The sequence below is a fragment of the Papilio machaon genome, chromosome 16 (genome assembly GCF_912999745.1).
Source record: "Papilio machaon chromosome 16, ilPapMach1.1, whole genome shotgun sequence".
Taxonomy (NCBI): Eukaryota; Metazoa; Arthropoda; class Insecta; order Lepidoptera; family Papilionidae; genus Papilio; species Papilio machaon.
In genome coordinates, this window is record NC_060001.1 from 1,849,952 (window position 1) to 1,870,227 (window position 20,276).

At 33.9% G+C, this 20,276-nt stretch overlaps 5 protein-coding genes across 6 annotated transcripts; 3 read left to right on the forward strand and 2 right to left on the reverse strand.

Moving 5' to 3' along the window:
- The first annotated feature begins 212 nt into the window (after nt 1-212).
- LOC106715787 (WD repeat-containing protein 91) lies at nt 213-1,987 on the forward strand. Of its 2 annotated transcripts, XM_014509140.2 has the most exons (4): nt 213-546; nt 620-769; nt 934-1,139; nt 1,461-1,987. In XM_014509140.2, the coding sequence occupies exons 1-4, from the start codon at nt 303-305 to the stop codon at nt 1,692-1,694; spliced, it is 834 nt and encodes a 277-aa protein (XP_014364626.2). In that variant the 5' UTR covers nt 213-302; the 3' UTR covers nt 1,695-1,987. The 2 variants fall into 2 exon arrangements, with proteins under 2 accessions (XP_014364626.2, XP_014364627.2); XM_014509141.2 differs by lacking the exon at nt 620-769.
- Nucleotides 1,988-2,801: 814 nt separating this feature from the next.
- LOC106715739 lies at nt 2,802-4,224 on the forward strand. Its single transcript, XM_014509087.2, has 3 exons — nt 2,802-3,002; nt 3,439-3,620; nt 3,967-4,224. Exons 1-3 carry the CDS (start codon nt 2,835-2,837, stop codon nt 4,175-4,177), a joined length of 561 nt encoding a protein of 186 aa, XP_014364573.2. The 5' UTR covers nt 2,802-2,834; the 3' UTR covers nt 4,178-4,224.
- Nucleotides 4,225-6,951: 2,727 nt separating this feature from the next.
- On the reverse strand, nt 6,952-13,829 carry LOC106715775 (MAU2 chromatid cohesion factor homolog). The gene is made up of 12 exons (XM_045681493.1): nt 13,584-13,829; nt 13,225-13,404; nt 12,313-12,435; nt 11,641-11,769; nt 11,289-11,397; nt 10,635-10,799; nt 9,880-10,056; nt 9,552-9,661; nt 9,296-9,397; nt 9,039-9,142; nt 8,627-8,829; nt 6,952-8,095 (listed from the first exon to the last, which is right to left on the reverse strand). The coding sequence occupies exons 1-12, from the start codon at nt 13,806-13,808 to the stop codon at nt 7,896-7,898; spliced, it is 1,827 nt and encodes a 608-aa protein (XP_045537449.1). The 5' UTR covers nt 13,809-13,829; the 3' UTR covers nt 6,952-7,895.
- Nucleotides 13,830-14,849: 1,020 nt separating this feature from the next.
- Nucleotides 14,850-16,180, reverse strand: LOC106715777 (60S ribosomal protein L12). Its single transcript, XM_014509128.2, has 4 exons — nt 16,015-16,180; nt 15,866-15,939; nt 15,331-15,511; nt 14,850-15,071 (listed from the first exon to the last, which is right to left on the reverse strand). Exons 1-4 carry the CDS (start codon nt 16,049-16,051, stop codon nt 14,869-14,871), a joined length of 495 nt encoding a protein of 164 aa, XP_014364614.1. The 5' UTR covers nt 16,052-16,180; the 3' UTR covers nt 14,850-14,868.
- Nucleotides 16,181-17,216: 1,036 nt separating this feature from the next.
- LOC106715773 (tumor susceptibility gene 101 protein) lies at nt 17,217-18,654 on the forward strand. The gene has a single exon (XM_014509124.2). It carries the CDS (start codon nt 17,349-17,351, stop codon nt 18,540-18,542), a length of 1,194 nt encoding a protein of 397 aa, XP_014364610.1. The 5' UTR covers nt 17,217-17,348; the 3' UTR covers nt 18,543-18,654.
- Nucleotides 18,655-20,276: the final 1,622 nt, after the last annotated feature.

The following is a 20,276-nucleotide window of genomic DNA, read 5'->3' on the forward strand; positions in this document are numbered from 1 at the left end:
ACATACAAATTGCAATAACTTAATACAATTTGTGAATTAAATTTTTGACAGTGACAGATATGTGACAATTTTCATCAAAATGTCAATGAACCAAGAGCGTAAATGTGAGCTTTCCCAAAAAATGGCAGTAGTATTTTGACGTTTTATTGGTCCTTCTGTATTGTTTCATAATCTGTAGGTCAAGAACTATCACCTAACTCGGATATGTCAAAATGTACTTTCCAATTCAATGTCGGTAACAATTTGTAAATAAATATTAATTCTTATAAATAACATTTATATAATTCCATATCGTATAAACAATGGCTCATATACAGTTTGTGGATGAGTTAGTACGAGAATATTTACTTTTTCGTGGTTTTACATCAACTGTTAAAGCATTTGATAACGATTTGAAGGCTGATAAAGACAAAGGCTTTAGAGTTGACAAAATTGTGGACCAAATATTACATTACGTTAATGTTTCTGACCTCGCTGGGCTCAAGGAATATTGGTCGCACCTAGACAGCTTAGTATTTTCAAAATTAGAAGTACATGTGCAACCGGGTAAGTTGACGAAATGTCGTATGAATTGTTTATATTTTGTGCAAATAATTTTTTTAATAATTATATATTGCAGCTGTACGTAAAATAGAATATAGCCTGTACAAAATGTACTTAGTAACAGCAGCACAGAGCACTGGGGGTGTGAGAAATGAAAAAGTATCAGAATTTTTATCAAAAATGCTCACAGAACTGCAAGGTCAAAATGAGTGGAAAGAATGGTTTAGTAAGTAATTGCACAAAATTAAAAGTACAAGGCCTTATTATTTAAGTATTACATATTTGATATTTGCCTTCATATTGCTACAAAAATCTGTTTTTAAATAAATTAAAAAAATGAACACTTTTTTAAGATGTATTATTTGACACATCATGTATGTTTATTTTCAGTGTTGCCATATATTCAAAAACCAGAAGAAAACCCATCATTCAGCTTATACTTCACACGAGCTTGGCAAGACAGTGTACTTGTGTCGCTGCATAATTTGTTGGCTACAGTCTTCCAATGCATGCCACAACCAACGCTCACCAGTTATGAAAATGATGCAACATTGGTGAAGAAATTACAGGATGAAATTATAGCACTCAGAGGCAAGGTGATATACAGTTTATTTAGATATATTTTTACCACCATAAATTACAATCAAACTAATCATTGACTGGTTGGACATGCACAACACCAGAAGTACTGGTGCAACCATATTGATAGGTGTCCGGTCATCTCTTACTGATATATTATATGAATGGGACCCTTCCAATGTACTTAAACAATCAACTGTGAAGAATTGTGATTTTAGGTATTCATGTTCCTAACATTCTTTTTTTCTATTATGGCTTTCCAATGCTGACTGAATAAGAAGAAACGACTTATTTTTTTAACTTAAATTTTCTAATAAATGTAATTATAATATTTACAGATGCAGCAACAATCTATAGACAAGACATCACCCATAGGCCATCAATCCCGTTTAGCTCAGTATTCTGATAGACTCAGTGGGCCTATGCCTCTAGTTGATGACTTCTGTGCTGTCCCAGCGGAACAACTGGACAGTGGCCTGCGAGAAGCACGAGGGTTACGAGGTCTTCTCCGACAAATGGGTGGCAGTCCAGTTATGGGACGAAAAACACCAAGATCTCAAAGTCAAAATTGATCCTGGGATATTTTTTATATTTCGAACATTGTGAAGTTTTGTGATTTGAGAAGGTTATTCAAAAGTTCTGCGCATTCCGATACCAAAGTTGAAAAAGACGAGTTTGTAGAAATAATGTGATGTGTTTAGTGATTTATTCTTCTGATAGTTAAACATTTTGCATCTAGAGATCTTACTCTGACATGTCCAAAAAACAAAATATTGTACATTTTTAATCATATCTCCTTTGTTATTAATCATACTTGTACCCATGTTTTAAAATATTGACTTTATTTATATATTTTGACTTTTCTGCTCCCTACATTTAATTTAATACAAAAATTAATTATAAATTTGTACAATTCTAAAAATGACCTTAATGTATTCAAAATATAAAACCGTCCACATCAAGTAACATGCATTTTCCCAACCTCATAACAATGTTCTAACACTAATAAGTATATTTAATAATATTTTTTTGCATGTCCTTTAATAAGACTTACTTTTTGGTATAGAATATCATAAAACTATCTGATAATTGTTATAATCTAAAATAATAATTACAGACGTAAAATATAAGGTACATTTTATAACGTATTGTGAAATAATGTGCGACGAAAAATTTAATTAACTATTTATGTTTGCAGTAAAAGTTGTTTTATAATATGTAAAAAAAAATGCGCCATTACTATTTCATATATTATGTAAGGTGGGACTATAAAGTTTAGTTATGTATGAGTAATCTTAAGTATTTGAATAATCTTCTAAATTTATACATTCCGTCTAAACGCGGGTATGCATATAAGACATTCATTTCATATTGTATAGGTGTTAAAAATTAATCATTTTGTTTAGTTTTTATTAATAAAATAATTTTTATTAAAGAAATTTCAGTAATTATTATGTGCTCTTTACCCAATTGTGACATTGTCCCGACTTTTCATTTGAGTTGAACTTTCAGGATATAACCTATTTTTCTTAGTAAATATTCCGCTATATTAAATATTTCTTTAATAGAAAAAAAAACTGTATGAAAAAGGAATTATAACAAGTTCAGTAGGATTATGAAAAATCCATGGTTTTTTTGCAATGGCAACATTCAAAATAATCAATTTTATCCAAACTGTTTTTCAAAATTGTGTTGTGTAATTTACCATTAAAATGGGGTCACCAGAAATTGTTGCTTTTTATGCGGACGCCTTGATCAAGTCTGAACACAGAAATAGAGAGTGGAACAAGAAAAATTTACTTAATGTTTTAGAAGCCAATAAAGAGAAACAAGTCCGCGAAATAGACGCCTCTATAGCTTTGGCAAAGAAGTACTTAGCGGTACCGAATGAAATTTACAAATAACGTTTTAAAAAGTGTCCAAAAACATTAGTCCTTTTGATACCTAATAAAAATTGTTGTAAAAATTAGTTTTAGTTCCTGTCAAAGAGTATACAAGCACTTCATAGTTCCATCTAGCGTTGCCAGGCGTACGGACATAGGTAGGCTTTTTGATTGCGTGTCCGGCAAAAACAAACGGTTTTCCGGTTTTTGTTAGGCTTTTCACATTTCCCAAACGAGAGTGTACCTATTAATACTGAGACAAAATCCTAAATAATATAGGTGTCCGACCTTTCTACCCAAATGTCCGGCCAAACTGGCTGGTCTGTCCGGCTATTATGTTTGGCGACCTGGCAACCCTAGTTCCATCAGAAGAGATTTTTATCTACCGTAAATTTTTAAATTATGCGATGATTTGAATTTTTACTTGTTTTAGTTATTAGACGAGCCTCGAATTTACGCGAGGCCAGTTCCACCACACGAATTAGATCAGTCTGAAGAATGTACTGAGATGAAATTTGTCGAACCTGAAGTGGTCAACTTACTGTACGGAAGTACAGAGAAAGGATCAACCTTCCGATATTTGAAACAAAGATATAAAAAATCACCGGAGGAAAAGTTAGTGACGGTTTAATTTTTAAGAACTACAACTCTTGTTCCTTAATATTAACTTGAAACTAAAGTTTCACAGAACGGAATAAGACAAGCATAAAGTAATCACGAAGATTTTAAAGTCGTATTATATTAATGCATAATATAGTATCTATGAAATAAGATAAATAGAATAATGAATAGCCTTGATCAGTAAAAATAGATATATTTTAACAACAAAAAATAATTTTTGGACTCAGATTTAATATTAGTTCAAAAATATTACATTTATACTTTGTTTACTCACTTTGAGTCAATTTAACGCGGGTTCATACACATTTTCATTTGAAATTCACTATAATATATTTTCAAGGTTCAACTACCGCGCGACCACAAGCTGTGACTACGGCTGGCAACAGAGCAAATCTAGAATACCAGCTAGAGACGTGAACAAGGGGCGTTGTGCCATACTGCGTGACACCTTCTACAGAAAGAATAACCTCGCGCCCGATCCACCACATTACTCCGAACCTATTGGGGGAGAATTCTCTATTTGTAGTGTTTATTCATGCAGCAGTAATTAAAATTAATTTTTATTCAAAAATTCTAGACAATATTAAATAAGCAAACAATTTAGTTACAGATATTAAGTAACTTTATATCTTATAGAGATTTTTCTTCATTATACATAAGTAAATTAGACAAAGCGTTTGTAATGATATAAATAAAACGATATTTACCAAAAAACATATATTTATAATTTTATTATTTACAATAGTTTAACTTTTATTTACATATTAACAACAGCAAATGTACCCCTCTCCGTAAGACCGCATCTGACTGTCTCATAGGAAATTGATTAAATACTTTTACAAAAAAAAATGTGTACATTGTCAAATATTGTTGAGAGGATTGAAAATAATAAGTGGTTGCTCAAATAATAGATATTTTTTTAACAACCATAGCTACAAGTTTATATTTTTTTACATATTTTATTTACTATAATATAAAACATTACATCCCTCAACTTGTTTTCGACTAATCTACACAGTTCAAGTTCATCTCGCCAGTGTAACAAATTTTGTGGAACAATATTACTCATGTAAAATAACAGACATAAATCCGATGACGTCACTGAATGCAAAGAAAATATAAAAATTTCGACTTTTACTTGCTCTTAGAATCATACAAATCTTCTATATTATCTACATCATCAAACTTAGGTAGCATGTTATTGCGCACGTGTATTACAAACTGGTTATTCGCGGACACCTCTGGACAGAGCCGCCGTGTAACGGAAATCAGTTCTGCATTTTTAAACATAAAAATTACATGGATTTTTTTTTTAACATTAAAGGAGAGACACCATCCACGGCAACTGCGTTGAGGGAAACATCTATGAGATATTATTTAACTATAATTAATTAACTATACGCAAACATTCGCTTGCAAACTAAGAATTTAATAATAATAAATATTAAACGTCTTTGTTCAATGGATTTTGTAAGAGACGTGTATATGTACAATTTTATCAGTCGACAGTGCACAGCGAAACCACATACAAGAAACATATCAATAATTTAATAAAAGATTTCATCATCTTTACAACATGAAATCAATTTAAGTTAAATTATTTAGTAATTTAAGGAATAGATAATTTTGCAAATTATATAGTGACAATTCTAATAATTTATATAAAAATAACAATAGGACAGTATTATTAAGCTTTATTTCGACATATATCAGTTAATTTCAAACCAATTGCAATTAACATGTTTTACATAACTTTTAGATTTTGTTTTAACCCTTATGGTCCGGGAGCCAGGTGCATTTTTTTGTCAATTATTTCCTCTCGAGCGAAACTTCGTAAAATGCATAAGGGACTTATACTATGAATACTCGCGACCGTCAGCTGCGACTAGGTGGGTGGGGTGGGCAGTGGCAGCCTCCCAAACATGGAGAAAGAAAAAATTTTTTCAGTCATTTCCTCTCATTTGAAAATTTATCAGAGTATAGTATATGTTGTATTTTGAAAGAAAAACATAGTCAGCTGACCATAACACGGTGGATTATACGTCATCTGGCTGTGCTAGTGTAATGTAAAGTGTGTCGTCACAATATCCGCGCTAGTATATACAATATACTTAAGAAACGTTATTTCCTCCCGGATGAAAATTTATCAGAGAATTGTTAAAATACTCTAGTAAATAATTAAAAAAATCAGCTAGCTGTAAGTAAAGGGAAAAGTCGTCAGCTGATAAGTTTCAGTGGGTCATAGATGCTGTTGCGTTACACCTTTCAAGGTGCCAGCTGACAAACTTTCCACCGAGATACAGCAAGCTGACATTAATTTTCATTAATAGTAGCATATAAACGATCACCAGGTAAATTTTTATTTGAGAGGAAATGACTGAAAAATTTTTTTTTTCTTCATGTTTGGGAGGTTGCCACTGCCCACCCCACCCACGGAGTCGCAGCTGACGGTCGCGAATATTCATAGTATAAGTCCTTTATGCATTTTACGAATTTTCGATTGGGAGGGGATTGGTCATGAAAATCTGTCACTGGCTCCCGGACCATTACAGGACCGTAAGACTAAATATGCCAATACAACACAATATTTTAGCTACAATAGCTTAGCACAGTTCTTTTTTTTATTAGTTCAGAAACACATTTGCTGCTTAGGACATAAGTTTTATTTTGACATTCAGTAAAAAAATATTGATTAAATAATAATTGAACAATCAATAAATATTTTTGTAGAAGGGAAAAATATTTCCCTTGAGCGTGAAAGGGTTAAGAAAAAACTTTTCATCAACTGTATTGTTAGGAATGAGTTTTGATAACTTTTAAACCCAACTTTTAAAGGGAAGCCTTTGATAAATATGTCTTACATTAAGCACAAGTTTTTCCAATTTGAAACAAAATTATATTGAATCATGGATAGTCAAATGGAGTGCTTAGGGCAAAGAGCTAAAGTTAAGTTAAAGACTAGTTAATAAAAGATAAATATCTTATAAAAAAATCAATATTGATTGTTGATATATTTAATTAAAAAATAAATAAGTATCTATTTACGTTTTCGCAGGGAAAATTTTATTGTTTCTTAGTGTCTGCAATTTTTTATACAAGCTTATTGCATTTGCTTGTCATAAAAGTATTAAAAAAATTTAGCTTTAAAAGTTGATTTTATATAACAAAGTTAATTAAATGTTTCTATACTTTGCTCGAAATGTCTTAAAAAGACTTAAATTTTTGTAAATCATGTGTTCAGACAAAATTTTACAACTCAGAAAATTATAATATTTCTGTAGAAATATCATATAATGTAATAATAATAGTGACCTTTCTTTATTAATAATGTTAAAGTGTCAATTTGGAATTGTATAGTTGAAAATTTAGACAGACAAGGCTTTGTGAACCATTGTTCAGCCAAACTAAATTATGACAGCTCATAGAGTGAGGGCTCATTGTCGGAGGGTAAGGTCCATTTTGGGTCACTTTGTCACCCTAGTTAGTTTATGCCCACCAGTTCAGATATCATTTTATGTCTATAGTCTTATTTAGTGTAGTCATGTAATGTTGAGCAAATGGATTCATTGTGAGACTCTAATTAAGCCCTTTTGTCAGTCATACAAAAATGAATGTAATTTTATGGTTAAGCATTGCAACATTATAGATCTATAATATTTGATACATTTTCAAGATCCCTGTCCAAACTGAAGACAATGTATTAATAGAATTAAAACTTTTACGAATATACACATATCCTAATACATAAAACTCTTCATTGCTGAAATAATTTTACATCAAAAAAGGAATATACACATTCAGTTGTGACATTAACACTCTGTATGTACTATAGGGGATTTTATAACTCACATGTCTAAGCACTTACCCGGTTATTTCGGATGACACACTATTAAGTTTTTCTGTCTTGGTGTATGTACTATAAAAGTGGTTTTTTGATAACACAATCAATTCATATCGTAACATGTGCACTAGTCCTATATTCACTGACATGTAGGTGCACTCATATATAACTGACACAGGAGCACTATTCAAGTTCACCGGAGCTGTGTTACATCTCATTGGCCCATGACTCCATGTTGTGGGTTAAGTGTTGCCGTCACTATATACAATTGGTTACTTCAATGAATCAACTGACACATGGATACACTGATTACTGCAATATATCACCGACACTGATACAAGAGCACTGTTAGTCTTTAAGGCGCACAGTGGCTTTACATCTCACCCGGGCCAGGACTCAGTGTCATGGGCGGGTGAGTGGTCCGACCACTATGTGGGGTTGGAAAGTGCGGAGGGTGGTGGCAGCGATGGTGGCAGTGCGGGTGGGGGGCCACTTGTCCACTGCACCAGCACGTGCTGAGGCAGCTGAGTCGCTTGGAAGTGGTCCTTGAGCAGCGCCTGCGAGTAGTTGCAGTGCATCTGATACGCCTCGTTCTCGCGCTCAGTGTCACCAGCCAGCCGGTATAAGTCTACAAAAAATAAATCATATTTGACTATATATAAACAAATGCAAGTTTTTCTGTAATTTACATTTACATTTAAAGCATGAAAGACAAATCTTGATTTATTACAACAGCAAACAAGTTGTTACCCGCGACTCCGACCGCGCGAAATTAAAAAAAGTTTAATTATATATTTGAACACCTTGGTGTTCCCACTGCTCGTTTGCCCCTTCTGGTATAAAAAAAAAAAATTAAAAAAATATATATATAGTCTATGTCACCTAGGGATGACATAGCTTACGAACAGCAGAACCATCAAATCTTCCCTCTTTATAATCATACTAATATTATAAATGTGAATCTTTAGACAGATGGATCGATAGATGGATGGATGGATGTTTGTTTGAAGGTATCTCCGAAACGGCTCAAGGGTTGACGAAATTTGGCACACCTGTAAAACATAGTCTGGAAGAACACATAGGCTACTACTACTTTTTTTTATTCCCGCGTGGACGGAGTCGCGGGCAACAGCTAGTATTAATATAAACGAAGTATAACCTTTAAGTATAGCAGAGGCCCAGAGCTGCACATGGACATCAGGTATCTTGCTGGCCAGCTGCATTGCTGGGGTGACCATGTTCATGCTCTCGCGGGAGTTGTTTATGGACAGGAAAATATGACCAAGCAGCACGAGTGAACATGATGTCAGACGGTTCAAGTCCTCAGCATTCGCCATCTTTAGAGTCTCACGAAGGTATCGTCTGTAAAAAACTTAACTTGTTATACCAAAGCCTAAATAAACTAAAGGCACTTGTATTAAGGATAATGTCTCCTAGATCTGGATTTTTAAAAAGAATGCTATCTAATCAAGTAACAATAAGTTTTAATACAAGTATTTTTAAAGTAACACACAGTTAAATACACCTTCAAAGTCCAGTCCAATTTAATAATATTAAAAGACTATACTTACTTTGCCTCATTATATCTTGCTTGGAAGAACGCCTGCAGCCCCAACACGTAGTACGAGGCCGCCCGAAGGCCGTGCGCGTACGCAGGCAACGCCTCCGGTCGCACCTACAGTACCAAAAAAACTTACTTCCCTCACTTACAGATGTTTAATTGTTAAACAATAATATATTGTAGATATCTAATACTATACAATAAAAGACTATTTTAATAACAATAAGTTTGATGGAAGCAATGAAAGTTGATTTTACGATAGGTTACCTGCTCCATCAACTGTGCCAAGTCATTGTCTCTCCTGCCTCTTAGGTATACAATAGCCAGGTTGAGTTTTGCGAACATCCATAAGTCCCGTTCTTGTGACATCTGAAAATATAAAAGAAATTTGTTAAATATATAGCAAAAATTATCATCTTATTTCAATTTTATAACCTGCAAATGTGTTGAGTATGAGCTATTGGTGTCAATAATGGCTTGTTTACTGATTTCAATATAAATAAGTGAATAAAATCTCGCATACTTGTATAGCTGTGTGGAACTGCGACTCTGCAGCCTCCATGCAGTTCATTGACATCGCGTACAGGCCCAACAGGCAGTGCAGCTGCGGTGTGTGCGCCGCCGCACTTCCCGCTGAAACCGAACAAAAAGATAAATTAAAAAACAGTAACAAAAAAAAATTACTTAAAAGAAATTGACAACAGACAAAAAAAAATTCTGAATAAAAAAAAAGAAATAGTATAAATTCCACAACTATTATACACAGAATAGTTTCTGTTCTTGTTTAAGAATTTCTTTCCAAACAATAGTAAGAATGAAACATATTAGTGCTGTAATATTGATGTACATACGAGTAGGTGCAACTGCTAGTAGATGTGCAGCTCGTGCAATCTCATGCAGCGCGTTAGCCTTGCCGCCGGTGACGAGTCGACAGAGCGCAGAGTGCTCCACCAGCGCCATGCGCAGCCTCCACGCAAGCACCGCGCCGCTACGAGCTCCCCCGCTCTTACCCTCCTCACAACCACTCGCTACACAAAAGAAATCAAGGTAGTGAACACTATTTTTTTTTATATCAAAAAGTGGCAAACGAGCAAACCTGAATTCGCCGAAATAGCGAGGCGACCGTTGCCCATAGACATCCGCAAATGCAGACGCTTTGCCTACCTTTAATCAACGGAGAAGGGGACGCAAAGAGAGAGGATATTTCTCCTTCCTATGCGTCCCATCTTCCGCCAAATTCACTTCCCCTTCCCATCCTTTCCTAATAAGGGTGGGAAGGGAAAAAGGACTAAAATTAGGCCTCCGGGACCACACTCATCAGACTGTATGCGGAATGGCTTCCACTTCACGCCTGTTTTCTGTATGGTCGTGGTATTGCACAGGTCAACCCGGCCCATTCATGCACCCAACAAATATTGTTGTTGCGGGATCTACCACTGTTAATGTTGTTAATGTACCAGGGGATCATTTAAAATTCTGAGTACGGCGGTAAGATTCAAACAGTTCACCAAAACCTAATAAAATAAATTTTAAAATATGGTAGATCCATATCTGGCATGATTCTATAGTCCTTTTTTTATTAGGTAAGCTGAAAAATGTAACTTACATGTAAGCTTGTCGATCTGTGCGAGTGCCTTTTCAGTGTATTTGTGCGCTTTGTCCATGTACCCAGCCTGTGCGGAGTGCATCACTGTGACGAGATACACCAGCACATACAGCTGCTGCCGCGACATCCACACGAAAGACTCACCGGACGCACTACCGCAAACCGCTGTAACATAATGCCATTTAATAACTATGATTTTAAAATCTATATATATAAAAGAAAGTCGTGTTAGTTACACTATTTATAACTCAAGAACGGCTGAATCGATTTGACTGAAAATTGGTGGGCAGGTAGCTTAGAACAAGGAAACGGACATAGGATAATTTTTACCCCGTTTTCTATATTTCATTCCGCGCGGACGGAGTCGCGGGTAAAAGCTAGTTATTCATAAAATTTAGACCAGTGATTTCCACTGTCTTGTACAACTTGGTCTACATAAAAATAAAATTAAAGATTAGGCAGAAGAAAAAAAAGTAGAAAGGTTCACGAAAACCAGTAAAATTAAAAAAAAAGAAAAAAAATCGGGAATCTCTGAAACTTAGTATTTCAAAGTATTTATCAAAAAAAAAGTAGTATTTTACCTCACAAGACTCCTAAATATGACAAGGATTAAAGAAATTATAGATGTATAAATAAATAAGCATGTGTCGTCACCATCATCATCCGGCCATGTGGGTGCCATGATTGTCTGGATGCTCTGCTGCAGCTGCTTCAGGCATGGCTTCACACTCTTCACCTGTCCTGCCATTAGATAGTGGCACACCTACAACAATTGACATTTGTAGTTGAGACCCACAGCTTAGACCACATTCAATTAAAAAAAAATAAGTTAGCAGAATACGGGCTGATCCAGACTAATCTATCTCTATAATAAATTTCATTGACATAAATTTGGCTGTTCTGGATTATCAGTTTTCTTGTCTTAAAACCATACTGCAGAAGAAAGGAGTCACTTTTCATCATAGGCCCAAAACATATTTATCACAACTATGTGACCAATAATTACCTGTAAAACAAGGAAGAACACTTTGAGGTACTCCTTCTGGTGTGGACTTCCCGACCATGATTCCACAAGATGTCCCGCTTGATTCAACAATGGCAACACTTCTTGTATCTTTTTGTCTATTAACAACAACTGGAATGGTAAAGAAAAATATTATACTATTCCATTAATTATGTAACTTAACTGTTAGAGTCATGCCATATGGTATTTTGCATTGCAGCAATGGTACAATAAAAAAACAAAACACAATAAAAAAAATAATGTGGCAACACATCAGCAATGGATCTACGATGCAACTCTGTTACCATTATTATTAAAAATAATAACTATATTTTCGATGAATACAGTTGATATGGATAATTTTTTTGTGACTGAGTAGTCACTGTTTGCCTTGAAGAGGCATTTACAGTTTCATAAGGCTTGAGGTGGCCGGGCGTAGATGGCGCCGAGCCTAAACCTGGTTTAGGAATAACTAGGCTTGAGGGCTGTTACTTCGTTATTATTACAGGATTGGACATGTATAAGTGAGAGTCCAGGTGACTGGTGTATTTTTTTTTTGCTTAAAAAGATTTCTCTTTCTTACTTATGAAGGTAGTCCATTAGTACCAGGCAATGACTCTCGCTTATAGAGGTTTCTAGCTTATACAGATCTGATGTATTTAAAATTATACATACCATAACTCTACTCAATAAGAACAGTACTCTGGTATATGCCGCATTTGAGAGCTGTGCATAGTCGACCCCAACACCCAACAAGCTGCTTGCAACTTCATATTCCCGTTCGGTTGCATGGATTTGCTACAAATATAAAACTAAATATTTAAAAAAAAACCTTTTACACATCCTATAAATGCATATACATGAATTACATATTGTTATGTTATATTTATTTTATTTTAGTAGGGATGAAAATGTGCCTTATTTTTGCAACTATAATTTTCTAATTAATTTAGTTTATGATATACAAATAACACTAAGATTCAATAGTGAAAATTAACATTTTATTGAATATATTAACTAGCTTTTAAAAGGCAAGCTCAGGTATTTTTTTAGAACTTTAAGATATTTTAATAAACATAACACTAAAATACTTAAGAAGATAGTGGGAAATGTAAGTATAACATCATAACCTGTCTTGCAGGGCCGGTAGGCAAGTAAAAGTAAGCCATCTTGTATCAATAACTAAGTAAATTTTTAGAGAGAAAAAGAATGTGGAACTTTGAAAATAATAGTACAAAATAACAGTATTTATTAGTAAGCCATATAAAATATGTTTATGTAATGTTTGTTGCTTAATTTTAATTTAGCAAACTTAGTAGAATTGTCAGAAAATGAGTTTTAAAGAAATTAGTAAGCAATTTATAAACTCAATTTCATTGTATAAACTTATGAATAAAGGTAAGAATCTCTTACCATTGGTTTTGAAGACCAAAATCTCTATTTAAAACATATCATCCCTCTCATTATCTTTGCAAGCAGACATAACAACATTTTAACAGGAGGATTTGGCTCTCAGAACCCAACAATTAATGGAATATAATATATTGTATCTGTAAATATCCTAAAAGTATATCTGAATATTCTTACCGCAAGTTGAAAAATTAATCTGCAGTGCCAATACACGCTATGTTGCGATAACTCAATGGCCTTCCTTAGAATTGGTTTTGAATGAGTTGGTTGGCCCTGCTGCTCAAATAACTCGGCAAGTACACTCGCCGCCTCGAACTTTACATCATCAAAAGCATTGATACTTTGTGACAGGAACCACTACAACAAAAACACCAAATGACCCACTTCAACATTATTGTTTACATTCTATAAGTTATCCCCATAAGGAAATTGATATTTGTGTTCGATAAAAATATCAAAACTTAGGGGCTAATAAAACAATTTTCTAGCATCTTAAGTTAAACAAAATATGCAAAAAAGCAATTAAAAAAACTTACACTTTGCTCTAAATGCGTTCTCGCCAAGTCAATGTTTTTAGTGTGTGTCAAAAGAATATTTCCGAGTTGTAAGTGAGTTCTGGCTTCGACCCTTTGGGGTGGTTTAAAATTAAATACCGCTTGTAAACACTGTATACAACTTTTTATGTCAGGAGGATTAGATGTACGGAAATGTTCTGCTAAACCAAGTAAAGAAATATACCAAGCGTCCTGCGTTGACGCCATTTTGACATTTCTGCTTGGAGGGAACAGTGTTGACAACAGAACAGTTTTTCTGAATTGTCACAGAGTAAAAAACTTACCTAACTTTTAAGTCTTAAAACTACCAATTTTGGAAAAAAAACTTCTAATTGATGAAATCATAATAACAAATCAAAATTCTTACCTAAACGATTATCCACGGGGAAAAATTTTGGGATCCAATTTATCTTGTAAATAATAAAGTCACTGATTTTTATATTTGATAAAAACGTAACACCTAGATGATACATTTAACAATTTTGTATATCATCCCAATCCAAGTCTAATACTCGACTCAAATTGATACCTGCAAATCAGCTTTTGATTCGCATTTGTGAAGCAGATCAATAAACAGGCTCATAACTCAGCTCAACTTGTATGTCTCCACATTTACGATCAGCAAGTCACCGGACAAGGTAAGATTTAAGCGCGAGGTCTATTTTAATGAATCGCTGACACTATGAGATCTGATATTTTTGAGCCGGTGACTATTAAGCCACTTTTAAGTATTTTTCACTATTAAGTCACTTTTCACCGTGAGCTCTTGAGCATGTAGGAACTTTGCGTTTATTTTGAATGGGGTTTATAAAATTTTAAACATTTTTGAACTAGGTAACCAAAACAAGTTGTACCCTATTATTTTTAAGTTTAGGTTTTCACAAAGAGGTGTTTGTTTTATGTATGTAAATTCCATTGTGATGGCCTCGGAGCAGGCAGAACCGATTTTGAAGAGTTAGGTGCTTTCCGATTGGTTGAGTATATTTTAAAATAAGTGTTACAAATTATGAATTAGTTAAAAAAATGTTTCATACAGACAATATAAATAGATTAATCAGGCCCACAGGCCCCATTTCATTTTTTAGAGGATGTCAATCGGGTTTTTTAAAAGGTTAGGCTAGTCCTTTTTATAGTGTACATATGTACTGATGTCTCTAAAATTCATATTCTAAATTCACATAAAAGAATCCGAAAAAATTTATGTCTTCCACATTTACTACTTTTTTGATTAAAAATAAAACAAGTATAAAATCAAAAGAGGTCCCATTTATTCATCAATAGTTAAGGCTCCACTGTTGATGTCATCAATGAGGTCATGTGGGGGCCTACCATCAATGGTGCACCCAACAGACTGTGCTGTGCCGAGGATCTCCTTTACTGTGCCAGACAGCTCTCTCGCCATTGATCGTGGCCGCATTGTTTTGGCAATTGTTACAATGTCTTCTAATGTTATATTCCCATTGTGTTTAACTGTAATTAAAATTAAACATAACTTAAGTTTATTTACAACACATACAGCTTTTTTTTTAAATACAATATAAAGTATAGCAATAACCATCTATTACTACCCTTCTTAAGCTACTTTTAACAAGTCATTAAAACACCTAAAATGGTCAGCCTGACAGTTTTAAAGCGTCTTTAAAAATGTAATTGAAAAAAATTATACATAGTTTATAAAACCTTATCTTATTTGCTTACTAAAATTTATGTAATTATAATTCATACTCACTGTTCTTTTGCTTCTTCCTGTCACGGGGAGGTTCTTTCAAAGCCCTGATGATTAGGGCAGCAGCAGACGGGACCACAGAAATCTGAGCTTGCCTGTTTTGCACAACAAGTTGTACTGTGATCTTAAGACCTTTCCAGTCACTGGTAGCTTTAGCAATGTCATCACCAACCTTTTTAGGAGACTGAAGAACACAAAATTAATAATTCAATTATTATCGTAACATGCAAAATTTCTCAAAAAACACATGGCCTGGTCCGCGACTCCTTATTGGACATTCGGAGTAGCCACGACAGGGAACGGGCTAAAAGCACGATCCTGAGTCGTGGGTTCCTTCCATCCGCCAACCGGAAGGACGCGCCTGGTAGGGTGGCGCCCCCCAGGATGTAGACAACAAGACAAGCATTATTATAAGATCTTAATATCTTTATTATTAAAATAATATACAAACAATTCAGTGTCTTATTGCCGTAAAGGTTATGTTTGAAAGATAGAACATACTGGTTGAGAACCCCACACGATAATATTTAATACTCACAAGACCAAGAGGACCAATTTTAGGGGCCAAAGACGACGTGGCACCAACTTCTCCACCAACACACCTTAAGTTAACTAAAACACAAAAAATATAAACTTAACATCACAACACTTATTAACTCATAGAAAAAAATGTGTCACTGGCCTTACCGATTTTAATTTCGTTTGGGTCAAACTTAGGCGGCATTGTGTAGTTATACTATTTTGTTTACACAAATTAAAATATAAAATCCAACGAGATTACTTCGGATTTAAAATACGAGCCGAAAAGCGCTCCGTAAACGCTGACAGCTCGTTGAAAAAGAAATGTCAAAAACGAAATTCGGGCAAAGTTGCCAACTGAAAATTAACAAAGAGTATAACTACTTTTAACCATAAAATGAACAGCAAAATTCTGAACAGTGTTGGTATGAATATTAATTTTCCGTGATCTTTTACATTTATTTTATAATCGTAGTTGTAAATGTGTTCTAAGTGACCAAAAACTACAATCTGCAGCTCTATTAGGGAGGTTATATTTAAATATTTGAGAGACGGCATTCGGATTTGAAAAAACTGATCCGGCATCGCAGAATCCGATGCCGGATCAGTTTTTTCCAATCTCAACAATGTTTAGTTAAGGTAAGTTATGGTTATTTTTAATTATTTAGTTCAAATTATGGATTTTCAAATGTTAAAGGCAACATAAACCATTCAAAAATTTAAAGTGATTGTTTACTTTGAAATATACGAAGTTATGTTTGTTTACAAAATGTTGTCATGTAGCTGTAGCACGTCGAAACTATGTTAATACTTTTATGTTGATTTTAACTTTTTGTCCAATGTAATAATGTTAGATGAGCTTGCATGTGTTTATGTATCAATCTTGTATTTTAAATAATAGCAAATGAACGTTTGTTCTACCTAAAAATAGGTATTAATTTATATTTTCCATTTTAGTCCTATGAGAAAAATGGCATTGTACTGTGTAAAAAATAAAGCCGGTTTCTTCGAACCAGCGGAGAATTGAACTGTGCGGCCAAGAAAAGTTGGCTAATTTTGACCGTTGTAAAATCAGAAAAAGCAATTCAAAAAAAATGTTCAATTAAATAGGAGAACGAAATAAGTTACATTTTATTTACTTAAAATAGTTGCTAATGAAAAATGTACATACAGACTACATAATCTTATTGTAAATAATATTTTTAAAAACTGAATTACATTGTAGTATTAATACGATTACTGCTATCGTCTATGGGGTGGTCATACGGAAAGTAGTGTCGCCCCTATTAATTTCACGACTTTCATGCCAGGCTATAAATAAAACAGTATTTACTCTGTGACTCACCGACAATTGACAACAATAGACATAGACAACAGATGATAATTCATACAAGATACAAGAAGATGCTAGTGTGTCATTTTCATTTTTCCTCTTAAAACTATATATTTGAGTGCTTAATTACAACAAGTGCATACATTTTGGAGATAAATTTTTGTTCGCTATGGCAAACGATGAAGTTGTGTTGAAACAATATCTTTCTAAATATAAACACCGTGATTACACTGCGCGAGAAGTAATTAGTCTGATTCAAGTGTATCGTAGCCTCGTATATCGTTTAGAAGCCTTTGTGTTCAATAATGGCACTAGGAAGGATTTACTCAATCTCGAAGGCACGATACCCGTAAATTACAAAGGAGCTTTCTATAATATTCCCGTCAGTATTTGGCTTATGGATACTCATCCACAAAATGCGCCGTTGTGTTTTGTAAAACCTACACCTGAAATGACTATCAAAACATCTAAATGGGTTGACAGTAATGGTAAGATTTATCTACCTTATCTACATGAGTGGTCACCATCTGGTTCAACTCTACAACGTTTGGTTCAGTGGATGATAACAGCATTTGGAGAGCTGCCTCCTGTTTACGCTAAGCCACGTAATCAGCCTCGACCTCCGTACCCATTTGATCCATTCATGCCGCAGCCATCAGGCTATCCATATCCTCAAGTTAACCCTCAGCCAGGTTATTCAACAGCTACTCCTTATCCCACAACTTCAAATCCATTACCATATCCAAACTTTGGCACACCATACCCTGGTTCAGTTAGTACTAATGGTACACCTTATCCTGCAGCCACCCCTTACCCACCAACAACCAATTTTGGACCTGGTACTGAAGCAGGTGGTACCATCACAGAGGAGCATATAAAAGCCTCATTATTATCGGCAGTTACTGATAAATTGCGCAGGAAGTTAAATGAACAGTCCCAGCAATCACAGGCAGAATTGGAAACATTGAGGAGAACACAACAAGAACTATGTGAAGGCAAATCTCGTCTTGAAGATATCTTTACGAGACTGCAACGAGAAAAAGCAACACTTGAGAAGAATTTAAGTACACTTCAAGAGAAAGAAAAAGAGTTGGAGGCTGCTGTAGAGAGACTTGCAGAACAGGATGGCATTGAAGCGGATGAGGCTGTTGTAACAACTGCCCCATTGTACTCACAACTTTTAAATGCATTTGCAGAAGAAGCAACATTGGAAGATGCTATTTATTATATGGGTGAAGCATTACGCAAAGAAGTAATAGATCTGGATACTTTCTTGAAGCAAGTACGTACATTGGCTAGACGGCAATTTACTTTACGGGCATTGATGCATAAATGTAGGCAAAAGGCTCAGCTAGCTTGCTAGTGGTGTCAATGTTACATACACAATGCAATGATTACGTATATCACTATCCATGATTGGATTAACAATGGCTTATAAAATACTGCCATCATAGAGGTATGTAAAAAAAAATTGTGTGATTACAATGTTATATTTATTTTGTAAAATTATGTATTAAATTCAAACTGGTTAAATGCTTGTTCATAGTTTATTTTTACACCAAATAGTAATAGCATTTTAACTGCTTTCAAATGTAAAAAAAATCTTTTATCAAGTTCAGTTACCATTTGGACATATTATGATATAACTGAAATCTTTTGTTTTGTTGGTTCCTGTTATTTTACAATTAAATTGAAACTGCTTATAAACTTTGTGTTATTCCTAATTTGAGAACAGAGAAAACTTTACAGATATACATCTCGCCTGAAATATGGTTTTCATTTATTAATTTTTTTTTAAATGAGTATGTCAATGCATTATTAGTTTAAGTAAGCAATTTTGCCATCTGTTTATCGATCGGTCCTATGTATAAGGGCCAAAGTAACAAATTGATGATTTTTACTTTTTTACATTAAAAGCAACAAATACACATTTACAGGTGTAAACTTTTTTTTTTTGCTAAATTAGTGTTAAAGTGCTTATGCGTCAACTTTTACAGATGGTTGTAACTTTGAGAGCCTCCCCTGTAAAATTGTCAATTTGCACATTGACCTTTATTTGTAGGAGCCATCATTATATGAATGCTTATTAATTGAACAGAAAGATTGAATTAATGGTTGTTAATTTGTAAGCAAGTGTATGAGGCCATTTAGTTTTGAAAATTTTTGGATGCTGTATACAAAACTGGATTTTTATTGTATCAAATATATATGTTATGTAATCATGCTCTAGTTTCTAAGGCATGATAGACAATAATGCTATGATAGAAAATATGAAACAGTTGAAAATAACATTTAATATTATACTTACTGGTATATTATAAAATTTATGCATGTATTCAGTATCAGTTTTGGCTATCAAGCCTTAAGTCTGTTGCACTATTTTTAGTAGTTCTGAATTTGCCTTGTATAATTATATGAAAATATTCAATCAGAAAGAATATCCTATATGTCAGGGATAGCCAAATTGTGGTTCACTACACACATGGGAAGAATTGGAAGTTCTCGATAAATGTACATGAGTTCTGCTTTTGTGTGTTTCTTCTTCTTAAATTCCTGACAAATATGAAATACTAAATCCCACAATTTAACAAATTTAATTTCAAATTTTGATAAATAGCTAACTATTGTGGAGCTTGGCCACCCCTGCTTTATATTATGTAAAAAATCAAATAAAACTTATAATTGTTGCCATTATTTGAATCATTCTATATATTTAAACAAAATTGTACTTTGTATGTGTAACATGGTCTTAATTTTACATTATGTATTTACAACATTATGTTTTCCTTAATGTGAATTAAGGATGTAAAAGATAATTCTATAACTGTACTAGCTGTCGCCCGAGACACCGTCCGCGCGCAGTTAAAAAAAAAAAAACTAAATGGGGGGGGGGTATGAAAAATAGATGTTGGCCAATTCTCAGACCAACTGAATATGTTCACAAAATTTCACGAGAATCGGTCAAGCCGTTTTGGAGGAGTTTAACCACGAACACAGCGACACGAGAATTTTATATATTAGATTGAAGTATGCCTAATCTTCAGTAAATGTAAAGTTTAATGAAGATTTGAGCAAATGAATTATACATTTTAACAAT

Bases quoted from the DNA above. Each gene is read 5' to 3' on its own strand.
- LOC106715773 (XM_014509124.2), top strand. From the start codon at position 17,349: ATGGCAAACGATGAAGTTGTGTTGAAACAATATCTTTCTAAATATAAA.
- LOC106715739 (XM_014509087.2), top strand. From the start codon at position 2,835: ATGGGGTCACCAGAAATTGTTGCTTTTTATGCGGACGCCTTGATCAAG. The intron at 3,003-3,438 runs GTACCGAATGAA...TACTTGTTTTAG, and splicing joins TGGCAAAGAAGTACTTAGCG to TTATTAGACGAGCCTCGAAT. The intron at 3,621-3,966 runs GTTAGTGACGGT...TATATTTTCAAG, and splicing joins AAAAAATCACCGGAGGAAAA to GTTCAACTACCGCGCGACCA.
- LOC106715787 (XM_014509140.2), top strand. From the start codon at position 303: ATGGCTCATATACAGTTTGTGGATGAGTTAGTACGAGAATATTTACTT. The intron at 547-619 runs GTAAGTTGACGA...TATATATTGCAG, and splicing joins AGAAGTACATGTGCAACCGG to CTGTACGTAAAATAGAATAT. The intron at 1,140-1,460 runs GTGATATACAGT...TAATATTTACAG, and splicing joins TTATAGCACTCAGAGGCAAG to ATGCAGCAACAATCTATAGA.
- LOC106715777 (XM_014509128.2), bottom strand. From the start codon at position 16,051: ATGCCGCCTAAGTTTGACCCAAACGAAATTAAAATCG. The intron at 15,512-15,865 runs GTGAGTATTAAA...TGTGTTCTTCAG, and splicing joins AAATTGGTCCTCTTGGTCTT to TCTCCTAAAAAGGTTGGTGA. The intron at 15,072-15,330 runs GTGAGTATGAAT...TTTTAATTACAG, and splicing joins CAGGAAGAAGCAAAAGAACA to TTAAACACAATGGGAATATA.
- LOC106715775 (XM_045681493.1), bottom strand. From the start codon at position 13,808: ATGGCGTCAACGCAGGACGCTTGGTATATTTCTTTACTTGGTTTAGCA. The intron at 10,800-11,288 runs GTGACGACACAT...ATTATGTTACAG, and splicing joins CACATGGCCGGATGATGATG to CGGTTTGCGGTAGTGCGTCC. The intron at 9,398-9,551 runs GTATGCGAGATT...TTATATTTTCAG, and splicing joins AGTTCCACACAGCTATACAA to ATGTCACAAGAACGGGACTT.